Source organism: Gadus macrocephalus, chromosome 12, assembly GCF_031168955.1.
Source record: "Gadus macrocephalus chromosome 12, ASM3116895v1".
Taxonomy (NCBI): domain Eukaryota; kingdom Metazoa; phylum Chordata; class Actinopteri; order Gadiformes; family Gadidae; genus Gadus; species Gadus macrocephalus.
Window position 1 is genome coordinate 22,776,843 of NC_082393.1, and position 19,929 is coordinate 22,796,771.

The window sequence follows — 19,929 nt, forward strand, 5'->3', positions numbered from 1 at the left end:
ATGCTAGCAGGCTATGCTAGCTGACAAATGCTAGTGCCCAGAGTGCAGAGGAGCAGTCAGGGAAAACCTCCACGTCCAATAATCCAAATCGAGATTGTAAACACAACTTTGAATGAAATACATATTTGTGTTTGTATTTCATTGTATTTATATAAGAAGATATAAATAACATGCCATGTGGTGGCCTCTTTTTAATCCAACGCCTCCTATAATATCAAGAAGGCATACATTTTTATCACCCGAGCATCCTTCGGTATGGTGAAACTATAAATCTATCAGGGTCTGGTAAGTGATAATCTATGCAGCCTGTTAATTTGGTTACTTCAAAGCAGAGCAAAATAGTGCCAGGAGCGAAGAAAACAAACATGGGCTCACATGAGATAAGATTCCGCTCAGCAGTTTAAGGCTTGGCAAGGCGAGCAGTAGCAGAAATAACAAGTTTAATAATCTAACGTTACCTACACAGAATAGTTATTTCAATTAAGTGAAATTGGCTGAAGGGGTTTTAGTTTCTATCCAAACTGGATCTTATTACACAATTACTAAATCGCTTCTCCCAAAATTGATGGGTCATTGAATTTGGAAAAAGGCAATATAACAACACAAAGGTCCCCCTATCAAATGGTGTGAATGAGATCAAAGCCGTGTTTCAAAGGCAATTACGTTTATTTTGACAACTTTTAGTTTTGAATGCAGTGACTCACTGCATTATTAAAACCAGGGAGGAATTAAATTATCGCCTTCAGTGCTTTACTACTTTCATTTAGATAAACCAAAATCGTACTTCACAGCTACCAAAAACCAAAAAAGAAAAAGAAATCCACTTGCCAGAACATAACAATAAATTGATATTGACATCAATCAATCAATTTCAACAAATCAATAGATTCATGCACAAATATTCCGAAAGATATATAGTTTGATTGTACGAGGACAGATCGATATGATCTAATTAATCAGTTTATCTACAACTTTAGCATCTAATTTGCTCCCAGGCTGAAATGTCGACAAGCTGGAGAGTAATGCTAGCTGAAACTACCATCAACTCTCCAGCTTGACTAAAGCCTTCCAGAGGGTTTCGCTGGGTGGGAACATTCTCTCCAGGATTTTAAACACGACTCCCTTGTTTTTCGGACCGGCCCGGCGTGGAGCAGGTTAACCCCCTGGGGCTCCGACGGAGCACCACAAGGCCGGCTGGCCGTCCGCATGCGTCAGTATTAGAATAGCGTCTCGTCAGCAGCCTCCCACAACGATAAAACAGCAGCCGACAGACAGCTTAGCCCATCAGCACACTGCTAAATTACAGCCATCAGCACGGGCCCCCCACTGGATCTACACTCCCATCTCCGGCACCAGGAGAACAATCTGCCGAGTAATTAGCCTCCGCCAACATACAGCTACACGGAGAAGGAGGACGTTTGGCTTGATTAAATTATTAAACCACACAAACACAAAAACAAAAGCCGCATCAAAGGAGGCGCCGCGCCTCTCCTTCAAAGCTCCTTGCTGTTTCCTAAATACAGAATACAGAGAATGTGTTCTCCCAGGCCGCTAGTTGGCATAATTAGCTGAATGAGTGTGTGTGTGTGTGTGTGTGTGTGTGTGTGTGTGTGTGTGTGTGTGTGTGTGTGTGTGTGTGTGTGTGTGTGTGTGTGTGTGTGTGTGTGTGTGTGTGTGTGTGTGTGTGTGTGTGTGTTTGAGTGTTTGTGTACTTATTTTGCAATGTTTGGACCGAGTCCCCCAATTGCTATCTAAACACAGACAACATGATGCCAGGGAAGACTCTCCTTTTCCAAGAAAGTACTACAAACACATATACCAATGGAGGCCCCTCATGCCCCCAGCCTAACACGACATCGACATACACACACACACACACACACACACACACACACACACACACACACACACACACACACACACACACACACACACACACACACAAACAAACACACCCACAGACCTAGAACAAAAAAAACAGCATGTAAATGTGCGAGTACACTTACACACAGACACACAACCAAAATCAAAACAAACAAACACACATTCACCCTTGATCCCATGCACTTATACACATCTGCACACACAACGGTGACACCTATTAAACAATACCCTAATTATAACATTTTCATTCCCTCCCTCGTCCCCTACTCCCCCTCCCCTCCCAAACCCACAAGTGTGCGAATGTGGAAATGAATGGCGTCCCAGTCGAGGGCCGGCCTGGCATGAAGAGGCCATTTGATTAGAACGGCAGTTGTTTCATTTGTGGCCCCGCAGATTGCAGAGGCCCTCTGTCCGCTGAGCGATCTGTGTTCATTATGGCGGGTGAAAGGACGATCCGCGTCATGACGCGGCAAGCGTCCTTCTCACGCGGCCGGACTGCGTCATAACAAAAATGTAATAAGCTTTATCTTTGAGCAGGAGTGTTACCTGTGGCGAGTGATCAACTTACTCTCAGCAATCTGAGATTATGATGAATGGTTTTAAGTTGTAGTAGCAGTAGTAGTAGTAGTAGTAGTAGTGGAAATAGTAGTAGTAGTGGAAATAGTAGTAGTTATCTGCTCGTAATTATCTGCTATGCATTTTTCAGTTAGGTAGTAGTGATAGTAGTAGTAGTAGTAGTAGTAGTAGTGGTAGTAGTAGTAGTAGTGGTAGCACTTGAATGAAATATCCCTATGAAAATGCCTTCACTTTAATTTGCAAAAATGCAGGTTTGGTTGAAATCGTGAGTACATTTGAGCCTGTGTGTGCTCATCCCATGTGATTGTGTTCGTATCTTCATTGATTGGATCTGTGTGGACTAGGTGTTTGTGTGTGTGTGCATGCTTCCCATGCATATGTACCAGGGCGCCTGTGTGTGTGTGCGTACCGGTGTACTGATACATGCATGTGTGTTTATACATCCATCCAATCTAATCTCCGATGTGTGTGCAGAGCCCAAGCCACAGATGTAATGTTCTGTGAAGAGGAGCGGAGTCAGAGCGTTGGGGGGGGGGGGGCTGGGGTTGGGGGGAGTGGGGGGGGGGGGGGGATGGGCGTTGGCAGCCTCACACACACTGGGCAGCGGCATGGACGGACCACTGATGCATACGTCGCGCTGATGAGCAGACACACATCAACACATCCATCTCGTCCGTGGCGGATGAGGCCGGTGAGACACACGGTTTGTTTCATGACCCGCTGAGCACACGTCTGAGCTCAGCCGCGAGGCATCAGATCACATCTCCGACGGCCGCACGGGTTTCGACCGCAGAATAATAAAAAAAAAAAAGAAAAAAGTAATGGATATCGAGTTCCATAGATTTTTCTGTGCCCTGACTCTACATTGATCGCTATGTAATAAAATATCCTGCAAAACGCGCAGATATATCAACAGAGAACAATGTGGAACTAATATGGATGGAACCATTCTGCAAGTGAAGACATAAGGATTATTTCAACGTTATGAGTGAAGCGCCTGTGTACCTAAGCGGTACACCTGCTGAAGAAAACACACAGCTGAGAGCTGTATGGAAGCCTTCACTCTTTTAATAAAGACGAGCCAATGAGATTAATATAAAAACACTCTGTCTGCTTTATTTCAAAACATTGCCCTTAGGCCTTGTGCCTCCTTTCTCCTTTCAAAGTGAATACAGCTAAAAATAAGGCAGTGGATTGTGATAAGGAACCTTGCGTCAGCGGAGATAACCCAGGGAAAACTAATTTTGCTATCAGAGAACAGTTTAAAAATGCATTGTGTGCCGTCGTCATTTCCTTTTGTCCGTGTCATTACCGAGCAATCTGGGGAGCATCTGCTTTTGACGGAGAAGAGGGATGCTCCGCGTCGACCTAACAGAACAAGGTCACGAGATACTCTCTGCCCCCTGACACAGCTGCCTCACAACTTGTGTGTCTTTCAAAAAACGGAGCTCATGTCTTTTTGACACTTCCTCCTGCTGTGGTTTCAAACTAAAACGGCAAACTTTTATGGGCCTTGAATGTTTCTTTTTTTCCCCAGCTTGAAGTGAAAACGACAATCTCTCTTTTGGGCAACAGGGAAACCCCGGGAGATGGTGAAAGAGAACAAGCTCTGACTGCTCGGCTGGCGTCCCGTGCGCACATCGAGCACAGGACAGAGGCAGAGAGGAAGACGCAAAAGCAAATACCCCTCGCACAAAGCCCTCGAAGACATGCAGCGCAACGACAAACCGTCGAAGCCGTGCGTGGCTACGGGCTGAAGTGGAGTCCCGGTAACACCTCCGTCAAAGGGTAGTCCTACAACCCCGCCCATCCCACCACCAACACCATTACCAGTCAGTTGACAGCAGCTCATCCCCCCCGCACCCGGCCTCGCGACGCCACTCCAGCTAGGATCAGTCCCCCCGCCCAGGCTGTCAGACAATTGCACTGGCCGGTCACACTAGCAGTGCCACTCACCCTCCTCTGGATCACTAGAGGACATGGCAGCAGGGAGACGAGGGGGGAGGAGGGGGAGGAGGAGGAGGAGGGGGAGGAGAGGGAGGAGGAGGAGGAGGAGGAGGAGGAGGAGGAGAGGGGGGAGGAGGAGGGGGAGGAGAGGGAGGAGTAGGAGGAGGAGGAGGAGGAGGGGGAGGAGGAGGAGGAGGGGGAGGAGAAGGAGGAGGAGGAGGAGGAGGAGAGGGAGGAGGAGGAGGAGGAGGAGGAGGAAAGGAGGACGAGGAGGAGGAGGACGAGGAGGAGGAGGGGGAGGAGGAGGAGAGGGAGGAGGAGGAGAGGGAGGAGGAGGAGGAAGAGGAGGCGGGGGAGGAGGAGGAGGAGGAGAGGGAGGATGAGGAGGAGGAGGAGGAGAGGAGGGAGGAGGAGAGGGAAAGAGGGCGGATTGGGGGGAGACGGATGTAATAAGACACCGGGCGGGGCTGAGTGGGGGTGGAGGCTGGATTGGGAGGGGGTGACGTGGTACGCGTCTACACCTATGGTCTCCCGTCAAAGGACGACTCCCCGGTGTCACGGAGAGAAAAAAAAAGGCGGGTGAAATGACGGTGTGCGTAAAAAAATAAATAAAAAAAAGGGAAGGAGGAGAGTGAGTCGAGTCAGATACGGCGCCGGACGACTTCCCTTCGCCCGGAACATTGTCCAGGACCGACGGAGCAGCCCGCTCTGATAAGAGCCTCCATTATGCAGCGCAGGGAGCAGGAAGCAGGGAACAGGCAGCAGGGAGCAGGCAGCAGGCAGCAGGCAGCAGGCAGCAGGCAGCAGGCAGCAGAGAGCAGGCAGCAGGCAGCAGGCAGCAGGGAGAGGTCGGACAGTGACGCCAGCCCAGTGCTGACGGTACGCAGTGCAACGTGAGGCTGCCTTCCGAGAAGTGCAGTCAAGACACTTCACCAGAGGGCTGGGCCGGGCGGGGAGGCAACGGACATGCGTTGCCTACACAAATGAGTCATTTCCTGTAAAGAGGACCGCGCCCGTTCCTCTACTAATAACTTCCCTCCCCGCGTCGGTTTCCTTTTTTTTTTCTTTTTCTCTCCTCTGGAATAAAAGAAAAAAGGGCAGAATCGATGCGGATCCATTACCCTGCTTTTCGGACAAGTCATGGACTTCAAAGGGCTTTATAGCTCCGCGTCTTTCTTCTGCAATCCGATCAGTCAATCTGTGTTTTATCCATCGTCTTGTCCTCTGTGTTTTACTTCAGCTGGTTCTTATAAATGCTCATCTCCGTGCATTAAAACTAGACAAGAAAAATGTCCAACCGCTTCAAGTTCAATATGTAAATTAGACATTTGGAAAAGCATCACGGCAAAGACGACGTTTGAAGGCCTTTTAAAGCGCAATTAGACATTGTGACACGCTATATTTGCGTCATATAATGGACTCATTTATAAAAGCCCTTGCCCTAGCCTAATCATATTCCATACAGAATGCTGGGGCGCATAAATAAAGTGGCACCGGTTGATTAGCGTCACCGTGGCATAATGGCTGCCAGACAGAGATTTAACATCCTCATTTTAATGTTTAACTTAATGTGCCATCCAACCTATCCCTCACGACTGATTACATAACACCGCTGCCAATGAATTTCAATAGGTGAGTTGGCTGTGCCAAAGCGAGGATACCCCTTTAGGGATTCAAGGCGCCACACGGGCCATTCTGCCCGCTCGCTCGTCCTCTCCCCCTATTACAGAGAGTAACTGCCCCGCATTGTGCTTTTCCTTGGACAAGTGAAGCTTGCAAATCACCCCTGCGGTAAGGCGGCGGAGTTTGAAGGTGCTCGGTGTGAGGTTTTACTGCCTCGTCTTCTAAGAATGGCTCCCCGAAGGCCCCCTATGATAATAGCTCACTGTCGTGTCCTTCACGCACCCGGGTGTAGAGCGGCACGCCCCCGCGGCACAACACCACGCCACGCAGTCACGCACCCCACCCCCCCCCCCCACCCTCCCCACCGCGCGCCACACGACGCCATGCCACTCGCCGTCACGCTCCAGGCAGACCCCCGCTCCAACCCCCAGACCACAACCACCCGGCCATTGCTTAGTCATGTGTCACGATGGTATCACTGGGAGATGTGTGTGCGTGTGTGACAGTGAGTGAGCCGGGTGAGTAAGAACGGTGTAGTAGCATGTAGCAAGTAGCATGTAGCATGTAGCATGTTGGTGAACGTTGTGGCAAACGGTAGGGAACAAAAAAGTGAGTTTCTTTCCAGAAAGGGAGCAGATTAACGAGATGCTGTAAAGGAAAGCATCCTTTTACCATTGTAGTAAAGCGAACTGCTTGTTTACAAATCAATGGCCCAGTCAGCATTAGCCTTTTTAACATCAGTAGCTCGGGTGCTCTGTGAGAGCAAATGAAACACTCCTGGGAGGAACTACGGCTAACTGACTTTGCGTGAATGCACCACTGCTGGAAACACTTCCAATGGTTTCACGTTGGAGACGGTCCTAATGATCATTGCAATGACTATTTCTAATGATACTTTGTGCTCGACTGAAAACTAGACCACTGGTCAAAGGTAACAACGTAGTTGGGAATCAAAGAGTGAAAGTGGCAGCAAGCTATTTGTCCGGCACGGAGCTTGAGTGGTCTGGGTAGACTATATTAATCCAAAACATTCAAAAAGGATAAAAACGAAACACATTCTTGGCTGAACAAAAAGGAACAGTTCGAATTTTAGACATAACAAGTCCACCTGCGAAATCCATACCAAGAGGAAATACATGGCTCCTTGGTGACTTTTGACCTCTGTCACCTTTAATTAAAATGCTCGCACAGCCTCACTCCGCCGTTAATCAAGTCAAACCGCGAAAAAGGACAGAGTTGAATTATCCTCCCTAATGCTCTATCAAAACGTAATCATAACACATTAACCTACAACCGTATCCGACTGAACTTTACAAAGAACAAATCCACAATGACACCGCCGTTCCACAATGCACGAAACCACTTCCCGCTCCAGCCCGGAGCCGGGGCCCTAAAACCCCCCCCCCCCCGACCGAGAGCGCTGCGGACGGACGTCATGTTGTGTCACATGGTGCCAACCGCCGCAACCTAATTAACCAGCGTCGCTCCCGCCACACCGGGGGACAGATGGGCTTTGAGGTGAGTGAGTGGTTTGGGGAACACACACAAAAAAAAATGAAAGACAGGCAAAAAAAAAAAAAAACAGGGGAGAGACATCCATCCATCCGTCCGGCCATCCATCATAACTGCCGCTACGGTGAAGCCAATTTCCACAAAGCTGCTAAGCTGATTGAGGCAGACCAAATCTGTTTCACCAGCTTACATTCCTTCAAAATGGCCATCTCACTTCCAATATCACAGGCTTTTTACAGTTCCCCCATTCCCCAGGCTCGGGCTGAGAGTTAGCAAGGCTTAGCTGGATGAAACACTTCAACAGCCCAGTTTTCCCCAGAAACCTGCTGATATCTCTATAGCGCAGCCTTTCCCTACATAGCTGCACTTAGTTGCTTTATTTACCCATGCCATTATTCCCTTATTTATTTCCCCATTATACATTGTGCGTTGTGTTTCTCCATGGTAACGGCGTCACGGACTGGAGGAGCGTAAAAACGAGATTCACAGCTGAGCGAACACGCGGCCATTTATTGCATATACCCGGTATACATAACTGTATATACAGAATAATACCCCCCTATCCGGAAAAACACAGCAACACAAACATGCCCGGGCTGCAGTTCTCCAGACCCCCTGGAGTAGATTAAATTCACACAAAGGCTCTTTGGAGAAGGAAATTGGACCGATACGCAATAGAAATAAGAAAAGAGCCTATGAGAGCCTTTGCAGAGAACTCAGGAGCATGCGATGAAAATGGCTTTCCACCTGTTATTGTCACCTGTAGGGTTGCCCTTGTGCACGCCGCGGCACATATTGTGTCCGAGTGTGTGCACACAGTTATCGCTTCATCCCTTTGTTTGTCCTTATTGTCTCTTACATCCCTCTCCCTCACTGTTTTCAAAGCTTGCACACTCTCTTTCCCATCGCTCTCTCACTCACTCGCTCTCTCTATCTCTCTCTCACTGTCTGTCCATCCGTCTCTCTCTCTCATTCTTTCTCTCTGTCTCTCTCCCTCTCTCTCTCCCTCGCCCGCCCGCCCGCCCGCCTTCTTTTGCCACAACAGCAAATATCCTGTTGGCCCAGACTGCAGGCTGCTGGTGCTGGTTTATCTGGCCTCAGGATCGATCCGGCTCCTAGCTGAGGACTCCCATTCATCTCGGAGCCATAAAATGTGATTAGTGCTGACTACAGCACTGCAGGGAGATGGGCCGATAGCCCTGATAGCTCAGGCCAGGCGTTGGGGCTGGGTCCACTGCAGGAGACAGCAACAACAGCATGCCGTGCATACATCCACACCCTGTCCGTCCTCATCCTCTTCATCCCTCACTCTCGCGTGTGTGTCCACTATCACACTTTGCCTATTTGTCTTTTCACCCAGCTTGCATGAGATGTACTGAAACACTAATAGACACCGTTTTTTATCCTCATCCCCTCTGTGAATGGCACCCGGATGACAGAGTGGCCAGAGAAGACAGTGATACAATCAGGATGGATAAAACTCAATAGCCCCCTGCCCCAGCCCCCCCTGATCGGCCACACCCACTGTTCCCACGCAAACAGTATCTCTGTGGCATGTGACTAGCTCCCTGGGCCAATCACAGGGCTCTAAGCCGGCATGAGGCAGAAGCCAGCACAGAGACCGAGGTAGTAGATAAGTACTGTTTCTTTTCAAGGGGGAAATTATGTGCTTTCCTGATTGAATGTTGTGGACAACATTTTCTTGACTTTGGGGAAGAAACAATGATGTTGTATTGATATTGTCATGGATGAAAGAGCCTAACACATCAATATAGCTTGCGAAATCTTATGAGGCAGTACATATTGACAACTACACAAAAAATGCCTCATGGCACCTTTATGATTAATTTACCTAACTGTAATAAGCACATTTCCATACTAGGATTGTATGGTAAATTAACATGACTTCAAAATGATATTAAACTAACATTAAGAAAACCACAGAACACACAAGTGTCAAATAATATCGGTTATGGATTAAAGAAGATTAATGAGAGGGGGGGGGGGAAACACACACAGAATTCTGAGCAGATATGTATGTGCACGTTGATACAGCTAATTACGATCCATATCGGATCCAAAATGTAGACAACATACATAGTTGTGTTCTCATTGAACTACTCATCCTTTGTAGGGAGAATTGTGAATGCCATGAGAGGCGGCTGACCTGTGTCTCGCGGACGTTCTCCACGGTGAAGTTGAACCAGACTCTGAAGCGTGGGTTGCAGGTGTCAGGCCGGATAAAAAGGTCAAACTCAAACTCACTGATGTAGTCGACTCGGCCAAGGTTACCTGCAGGGTAGAGGGAAGCAACGTTAGTGCCAGGCAACAGCTGTGGGTAGAACTGCAGGGGCGTCTTCAGGGCATCTTCAGGGGTTACAATAACATTCATGCCCTCGGCACTGCTGCTTTCTACATGTCAGGAATGTATTTTACGAAAGATTTGGACGCGGGACGGTGATGAAGCGGGCCTGCTAAGGTACTGGACTCCCGGCAGAGAGGTGCTTGGTTAAATCCCCATTGCCGCAGCCTACCTGTCAGCATCTGAGCAAGATACCAGGTCCTTAATGAACTCTATCTAAATTCACTGTCTTTTTTCAAATGTACACTTTTTGGACTAATGCAAAAAATAAGAATATATGTAATTAGACAGCTACTCTATAATAAACTTTACACAAAATAGCACATATTGAGATGTTGAGTCGCGTTAAGCCCCTGGCGGTTATTACCAGGCTCTGTCCTATCTCTCTCTGTGTATTGCCTGTAGGGGAACACAGCTGTACGGGCCCCCACAGAATGACAGAACAGTACTTCCATATTTGATAATGTGGATATATTCAGCTGATGTGCCAAGTCCTAATTAATCCAATGGGAACAGTCTCCCCTGCTTCCAAGAATCCTCGCTGTCTCTGAGATGACTTGGAGGTAGAGGATTACACCACAAGCTTTGTGTTTCTTCTGATTTCCATCCAGACGTGTGCAGTCGTGCAATTAGTGATAGTTTGAATGACGGCGATGGATCGGAGATGAAGAAAGGCCTCTTCACGGTGGCGTAAGAGGAAAAGAGCCAAAATAATGAATTATTACTGCATACTTAGGCAATTACTTTTGCCTAGATATTGCAATCAGCTCTTTTCAAGTACATATTTTTCCCCTTCTGCATGAGGAGTTTACAGGGGCAGGCAAAAAGACAAACAGCTCAGCACCATCTCCTAACGTTGTCCAGACCGAGTGTTGTCCACCTAGTGACAGGTGGCAGAGTACACAAACGCAGAGTACACAAACACACACACACACACACACACACACACACACACACACACACACACACACACACATATGCGCAAATAAACTCTCTCTCGGGCACTTTTCCTTTTCACACATACAATAGATGCATACACACATAAACAACACACACACACACACACACAAGCACTCAGCTAATTATAGACAGATGGGCTAACCACCACACTGTCAGAGCAGATTCCTCTCCTTCTGCCATCTGAGGGACTTAATCCACCAGGCACCCCCCATCCTCCTGCGCACACACACACACACACACACACACACCTACACACACACACACACACACAATGCCATGCTGTGTTCTTCACCATTGAAGCTGCCCACAGAAGTGGCATCAAGCTACTTGCTGCTCATAAGAATACATGTATTACCCAGATCCCTGGAATAGACTACAACACAGTTTCCATCAAAGATCTTCATCTCATTTACATTCAGCACACACATGCAGACGCATACACACACGCAGGCACACACACACACACAAACACACACACACACACACACGCACACGCAGGTATATGCAGTCTATTCTACGAAACATAAGTAGCCCATACACAAACATGCGTATTGTGCTAGGGCCTGGGGAATGTGTTTACATTAGAATCCCTTCGGCTAAATGCGCTCATGTCGCCGGCGCTAATGGCGAGTGGCGTCTCATTCCAGCCCGCTGATGGCGAGATGGAATCCTTCTCAGCAGTCCGCCACTCTGACTGATTAGGAGACGCGGGGAGAGAGCCGCGGATGAAAATACCACCGCAACAATTCATCCCCACGCTGGTGTGTGGACTTTAAGATAAGTCGTTCCAGCCCACCTAAAGGACATTAGGAGAGGAACAGCTGGCGGAGAGATCGACGAATACCTCCAGAGCTCCAGACAGGAGGACACAGAGGCGAGGCGCTCTCCGTTGGAGCAGACCCAGTGGCAAAGGTTGATGAATGACCTTTACTACTAAAGTTCCACCACGTTGGGCGGAACAGGGGGTGAGTGTGTGTGTGTGTGTGTGTGTGTGTGTGTGTGTGTGTGTGTGTGTGTGTGTGTGTGTGTGTGTGTGTGTGTGTGTGTGTGTGTGTGTGTGTGTGTGTGTGTGTGTGTGTGTCTTTGTGTGTGCTTGTATGTCTACGTGTTGGTGTGCACACAATACATATCTAGCATATACTTGCACACACGGGCCTTCGATAACAACCAAACATGCTTCCTTCATGCTCGTCTCCTTCCTTCCTTCCTTCCTTCCTCCGCTTCCTCTCCTCTAAGAGGCTAATGTAATGAGGGGGGGAGCAAAATAAAATCTATGACCCAGCTACCTCTAGTCTATATTCATGAGCCTTCCCAAGCAAAGCCACTCTTGTAGAACTCGGTATGTGGGTGCACTTGGCAGTGTTCTGTGGAAACACTGAATGAAAGCAAGAAAAAAATATCAAAGACACATCTGTTAAACAATCATGCATACTTATCAACACGCTCACATGGTACACAGACACGCGCACAAAGTAGCTGGCTGGCTGCGCGGTGGCAGGCAGGCAGGCAGGCAGGCAGGCAGGCAGGCAGGCAGGCAGGGAGGCGGACGGGCGGACAGGCAAACAGGGAATGGGCTGGCTGGCTGGCGGTACAATCCAAAGCCATTGAAAGCAAATAAAGGCCCGGCCCAGGCCAGACGCTGAACCGGCCCCAGCTGCAGCTAGCATTCAGTGAGAGAGGAGATAGTGCCGCTCGCAGAGCACCAGCTGCTCCACCGGCACTAGATGTATGTCAGGGAATCAATCATCCCGTGTGGCAAAATATCAGCCGTTAACATATTTAACACCGTAACCTTGATGAGGCCTTGCGAAAGGTCAAAGCCCCAATAGACGTGTCGTGGGGAACGTAGCGGTATTTAATGCAACCTCCGTAGGAATTTCCGTTATGATTTAAAGGCATTTGAGGGCTTTGTTGCAAATCAGTGGAGCGCGATATTTCTTTATTAGGAGTCTCCCAGCCTCGCTAAAGCAAACATACATCTTAAATTAAAGCTTAATGCTGAGCGCAGGTATCTTAAAGCTCATGAATCTGTCTCTCGCAGGGACATGGTTTTATTTGCAGTTAGAGAAACGCCGGGGTTATATTATCCGTGTATGATTGGTGGTTGGCTAATAACAACATTAAAGATACACAGACCAAACAAAAAAACAAACAGGGCTTATTGTTCAAACCGTGATAATAATTTGCATTTGTTATTTTTTGCAGCAAACGTATTTCTTCATACTGAATGAATCATTTTGTCTTTAACTTTCCAACTCCCCAAAAAAAACTGAACAAAGACGCAAATAATGACTTGGAGATTGAAATGATGAAGACATAGACTGAGCACACAATGATTATACAAAATAAATGATAAGACATTAATTATTAAAACATAATTACCGTTCTCAAAGAGCACCCCTAAATACTAAAACCGTACCACAAGGACATTCAAAACCTTGGTAGGGGATTGCCAATTCTGATTGGCTTAAATTGGTGCCAGTCGATGTCACTAGCCACGCAAGCCAAGGAGCTTAGCCTGTGCGGCTGTTGCTAATGCTGCAATAACCTGTAACATGGTTAATGAATGTAATTAATTCGGTGATCATTCTCCTTAACCCGAGGAGAAAAGTAACTTTTTTCGCAGTTAGAAAAAGAGTCCAAAAGGGCACATGGATATAGGCAGGTGCAACAGGAGGCTTAATGGTTGTCTGTCTTTCTGTCATGATGAACACTGCACCAGCAGAGAAGCTAACAGCCGTGGGCAGCTGTGTTATAGAAACTGGCGCCGCGGGGCCTGAAGTGAGATATGGCTTCAGCCTCAAGGTTGTAATGTTCAGTCTGTGGAATAGCATGATGAAGATGACGGATTCCAGCGCATTAGCATGAGCCCTCTTTTATTCCATACCATAGAGTCTAGCGTCTGACTGGCACGGAATGGTCAAAAGATGGTCTCGCTGTAATCCCAATAAAAGGGATTTAAGATGCGATAGATAAAAAGAAAATAGTGACCAATGACCATTAGTGTTAATCATGTTGTAAAGCAGTGGGGGATTTTTGTTCACTGCTTTCACACTAGACTCCCTTCATTTGGGCTGCTAAATTATATCAACACCCATACAAAGGCTGATCCTTGTCTTGGAAATATCTCTCAAAAGTGTGTGCATTAATGCAGCCTTCTTCAGTGCCGGTGTACTCAAAATATTATGTCGAGTAATATTCTTTGTCCTTGAAAGAAATTTACAAATTGGCTTATATTAACAGCTTATCCCTACTGATGAGGCAGCGTAGCAGGTCGCTCTTCCTCTGGAAAAGAATTAAATAATAAAAATGCTGAACAAAATGAGCATCTCCCAGCATCTCCAGGCACTTCTTACTTAAATGTCGAAACCCAACTGCCTTTTTCTTTTTATCTTTGTCCCTCAAGTTATGTATCACCATCAACATAAATGTAAGCGAGAATGAGAATAAGAAAATGTGCCTTATTAGACGTTGACCACAATGTCAAAGGGAAGCCATCTTATACAGTGACTACATGTATATGTTGATAACCAAGAGAGTGAGAGACAGAGACAATGCAAATGGGAGTGACGGAGAGAGAGAGAGAGAGAGAGAGAGAGAGAGAGAGAGAGAGAGAGAGAGAGAGAGAGAGAGAGCTAGAGAGGATGAGCCGGAGAGGGTGAGAGAATAAGAGATGGAGAGAGAAAAAGAGAGAGAGAATGAGAGATGGAGCGAGAGAGAGAGAGAGAGAGAGAGAGAGAGAGAGAGAGAGAGGAGGCGATAGGGGGGAAGAGCGAGAAGGGGAGAAGAGCAAGAGAGAAAGCAGAAGAACATGGCTAATGTAATCCCATTACAGAGGTACAAGAGGGAGCAGTCACAGTGCTCAGCCCACACAATGGGCAGGCCTGCAGCCTGTAGCTATGCGCTGGATGGATGCTTTCTGCCATGCAGATGGATCATCATACAGCACCAGCAGGGCTAGCTCCTCGCGTGTCTGCCGGCCTAAAGGCCCTGAGTGGAGCTGGCTTGTACCGCCAGCTGCAAGCCGTGTTAGACAGGAGCGTGGGAGCGCGGGTCCATTATATCCTAAGCTGTTTTGGCAACATGTCGTTCGTATGGGACGGGGAGGGTTTTTTGTCATGTCACACACCCATGGCCCCAATGTGAATCCAGAGGAAAATGTTTCATTTTGCTGTTGTGTGACACAAGAAAATGGTTACCGACGGCAACAACGCCTGAAAATCAATTTTCGACGCCAACCAAATAGCCTCTGTCATGTCAAATCATTACGCAAGTTATAAACACACACTTGCAGACACACACACACACATACAAGTTACGGACGCACACCGACAACTCCAGGCCAGGGGGTAGCTCGCCAGGACAACACCAGGCTCCAGATTAAGGAAGACGGTCGCATTGCATCCGCTGTACAGCTACCTTTTGAAACTTATTTTTGCTATGTGCTCCATTTCATTATTGGAAAACACATCAGTTTTTTCCCCCGGCTGCTCTGCGGTGCGAGGAGGATTCCTAGACAAGGAAGAGGAGGACTGATAAAGGGAGAATTGATTCCAGCTAGCAGCAGCAGCCATGGTGAAGGTGTCTCAGTTTAGACCTGCAGCTAATCGTCTCTCTCTCTCTCTCTCTCTCTCTCTCTCTCTCTCTCTCTCTCTCTCTCTCTCTCTCTCTCTCTCTCTCTCTCTCTCTCTCTCTCCTCTCTCTCTCTCTCTCCCTCTCACTCTCTCTCCCTCTCTCTCTCTCCCTCTCTCTCTCTCTCCCTCTCTCTCTCTTTCCCTCTCTCTCTCCCTTCCTCTCTCTCTCCCTCTCTCCCTCTCTCTCTCTCATCTAAAGGCAGGTTGTCACAGAGGCAACATCAATCTCCCGCCTCATGACTTCTTAAAGCCCGCCTGCTCCCTTGATGCCTTATCACTTCATCGGCAGGCCAGATTAAAAAGGTCACCTCCAACTTTCTCCCAAGCAACTCTAACAGGTCGCAAAACGGAATGCATCGATTACCGCGCATGTCTAGCGGTCTAGCGCCGGTGGATAACACAGGGGCGGGCGAGATAAGAGTGCTTTTGTTTGACCCGCTGCTGCACAACGTGCAGTGCACATGCCTTGGAAACCTCATCAGGGGGGGGGGAGAGCCACGTGTGCAGCAAAGTGGTCGTCGTTACGGCCGAGGCTCCTTGCTGGAGCTCATTTAATGTATCTGAAAGAAACGTATCGAGCCAGGCACACAAGGAATGATTGCATTCTCAGACGCATTATCAGGAAATTGCCTTGAAAATAATCTCAATATACAGCACACAGTGTGGATAAGCAACAACAAGGGGCGGGGGGGGGGGGGGGGGCTGCGTGGGGAGCCTAATATGAGTCTGTCTCTGCTCCAGCGAGCTCCTCGCTTTCGCTATAGATGAAGAAGGCAAGGCCCGGGGACAGCTGAGAGATATGTAGGCAGCCCACACATATCTGATGATGTACAGGCCTGCCTGCACCTCCTAAAGAGAAATACATTTTCTAGCTGGCCTTTTTTATAATTGTTTCCCCCGCCTTCCCTCCCCCAGAAAGGCCCCTGGAGCCAGGGCCGGGATGCTCCATGTGAAGGGTCTGGTGTGGTAATGGGTCATAGTGATGCATTCTTCCTGCAACTAGCTTAATTGTATTATCAATCTCGTCCAGACAGCGCTGCAGCCCCACAGCTCTGGACACGTAACTGTCAGGCTATTTCACGTTAGCATGAGGGGAGGGTGGGGGTGTGGGGGGGGGGCGGCGTTGACTCACGTCTGCAGGGGGGCTAACTGGGTGGCTAACCCCGGCAACAACAGAAACCGGACATTGTACCATCTCTTTTTCTCATGTTATCTTGCCGTGGGGGGCTGCATGTTCTGTGTCTTGATGTGGTGGTTGTTGTTGTGGTTGGCCTCTGACAACACTAAATACAAGTTTGTTCCAATTCCATGTTATCTTTTAACAAGTTAATTATGTGGAAGTCTACACAGGCGGCGGATGAAAAGAGGAACACATGACAGGGGAATTGACAGAGGAACATCTGCCCAGGTCTGCACTCTGCTCTGCTCTCCAGTCTCCTCTCCCAGCGCCCCCTTCTCTTTGTTTTCTGTTGTTGTTTCGTTTTCTTTATTATCCTGCATGCAGTCCCTATCTCCCTCCTCCTCCCAGTCCTTCTCTTTCTCAAGAGTAATCTTCACTGCAGCTCCAGCAGAGAGAGAGACAGAGAGAGAGAGAGAGAGAGAGAGAGAGAGAGAGAGAGAGAGGGGGAGAGAAAGAGACGGAGACAGAGAGAGAGGGAGAGAAAGAGACAGAGACAGAGACAGAGAAAGAGAGAGGGAGACAAAGAGTGACAGAGACAGAGACAGAGAGAGAGAGAGAGAGAGAGAGAGAGAGAGAGAGAGAGAGAGAGGAGAGAGAGAGAGAGAGAGAGAGAGAGAGAAATAGAGACAGAGGCAGAGAGAGAGAGAGAGAGAGAGAGAGAGAGAGAGAGAGAGAGAGAGAGAGAGAGAGAGAGAGAGCGAGAGACAGATATTTGAGATAAAAGTGCAGGAGTGGAGAGGTCCTTGGCGAGCCCAAGGCAAGGAGAAGGTCAACAGGCCCGCTAAGACGACCCTGTTATCATCCTGCTAGCATGTTATCGGTGAGCCTGCAGTCACGCTTATTTACAGTTATTGCTCCCTGTGGGTGTGCACTCTGGCGCCTTGGGCTGATGGCTCTGTAATGAGTTCAGGAACACAGGGAGAATGCGCAAAAAAGGGGAGGGCCCCAAATTACAACAAACTGGTCGGCGACACAAAAGAGCAAAAAAAAAAAAGGAACGAACGAGTCGTAACAAAAAAAGAAGGAAAAACAAAAGGAGGATTAACTCCTGCCGGCCGACTTCTTCTTTGCACGGTTCTTCGTCATCGCCGTTCTTTTATGGTCGTCCGGCGCCGCGACGAATGTGTTCTGACCTGCAGACGACCACATGTGTCATAAAGAAGTACGGCCCGCTCTCATCTCAATGTTTCAGACTCGCTGTTTGTCGATAGTTTCCTCTTCGGGATTTATCCTCCCCGGTCGCTGTGGTACTGTCTGCACTAATCGGAACTGTCCTTATTTTACGGATGAACGTGGCGACAGGGAGAGTGCGGTGAACCGGGGGGGTTGTCCGCATCGGGATTGACGACGTCTCCGAATCCTGTGGTGCTTCTTTAACTGTTGGGAATGTCACAGTGGAAATCTTTCATTGTGCAACAGCTTTTCAATCTGGGGAATTACACTAAGTGCTGCTACTGTCAATGCAATGCCAGCTTTACAGCGAGTGAGTGGAAAAAAGGAAATGAAAGAGCAGGAAAAGGCAGTGCTGAATGCCATTCAAAAGGCATTGGCAGAAGATCAAATGGGTTTTTTTGTGCAATCATTCTGCCAGGCACTGTACCCTAGCACGGTGCAATTTACTTAAGGTAAATTAAGCAGCACTAAAATATAGACGACAAAGTCACACAAGATATAAATAAAAACACGATTTATTTTGTAATATACCATCAAGGCAAATCCATGCTTTGACAAGCTAATCCCTCTTTTTTTCACCATCGGATAAGGGAGATTAAGAGACATCATTTGGTAGTTGGATTGAAAGACATAATTCACCATAGAGAGAAGCCCTTGGAGCTCCCTTTATATAGAAGGAGGCTGTGGGTTAGCCGAGTTGCTAATGTGGGGAGGGTAAATTAAATGATTGTTGATAAGTTTTTAGTCAAGTCGATTAGATATTGTAGTGCATGTAGATTGTTATTAAGGCAATTATAGCAGGAAATTTGTGTGTGTGTGTGTGTGTGTGTGTGTGTGTGTGTGTGTGTGTGTGTGTGTGTGTGTGTGTGTGTGTGTGTGTGTGTGTGTGTGTGTGTGTGTGTACGTGTGTGTGTGTGTGTGTGCCTGAGTACTAGGGTGTGTGTGCGCCTGTGTATTTGTGTTTGTGTGTGTGTGTGTCTGTGTGTGTGGGGGGGGGGGGGGGCTTAATGTACTCGGGAGAGGCACCTGTTTAGACCACCCTGCTAAGCCTGATATAGTAACCCAAGTGAACAGATTGATGGATCAGATATCGATCCAAAAGCGCAACATTTAATGAAGCTGGCAATAAATTGCCTGGAAAACATATGAAGTTAGAGCCGGTTACCAGACAGCCTGAGGTCCAAGTATAAACCAGAATAGACGAGAGTGGAACAGCCCTGAGTTCAGTATCATTCGGTCGGCCTTGCAGTTATTATAAGTCACTTCATCTAATACAATTCACATGTATCTGTTATAAAGAATGTAATAAATATGTCTGTGTGAGTTAGCTTCAAATGGATTTAAAGCTAAAACACCAATTTGAACTTAGCCTCTGCTTTAGTTTAATGGGAGCTCATAAGCGCCCAATATCCAGTGCTCATGGCTATTGAAGATGAGAAGTTTCTGTTCGACCATTAAAATTGCTGTGTATCACAATGATATTATATTGTGTCATATTGTTGCAACATGTTACAATACAAACGATTGCGATTACATACTAAAATACTATAAAGTACTACAAAATACAACAGGTTTTCAGTATCACCAGTACCAATTGTTCAAGAAAGAGCCCACCGGAGGAGTGCATTTCAATGTTGTTACTGCAGGCAGTAATCACAGCAGTTGCTTGGATTCAGACCAAAGTGTACTCCGTTCCGTTTTCTGTCAGTATTTTCACCCTTCACTTTATAAGCATATTCTGTACATGAATTTGTCAAATCAAACATACCCTGGCACATCAATGAAGCTCATCTGGAAGAAAAAGGCTTTCTAAATAAATCAGCAGAATAAACACAGGCAGCTTAAAAAACATGAACTGGTAAAGCGTTACAAATCCTCACCATTTTCCCAAACTGCACCCCCTTGCCTGGGATGAAAAATGACACGACTGCTCTGAAACTGTGTTTATGGCGTCAGTATTGCCTGGAAATGAATTACTCCATCATTGAAGCCTCGTGTGCAAGCACCAATCGTGCAACACAGAAATCTTGTCACAGTCATTTACGCTTAGGAGATTCTAGAATCATGGAGAGAAAATA

At 47.5% G+C, this 19,929-nt stretch overlaps 1 protein-coding gene across 1 annotated transcript in view; it reads right to left on the reverse strand.

The window, feature by feature from the left end:
* The window catches only part of agbl4 (AGBL carboxypeptidase 4), a gene marked incomplete at its 3' end in the record, with an annotated part of 135,924 nt that overhangs the window by 107,143 nt on the left and 8,852 nt on the right, over positions 1–19,929 (reverse strand). The window contains exon 3 of the mRNA XM_060067482.1: positions 9,710–9,834. Coding sequence (XP_059923465.1) covers positions 9,710–9,834 — 125 coding nt within the window. The remainder of the gene's footprint in view (positions 1–9,709; positions 9,835–19,929) is intronic.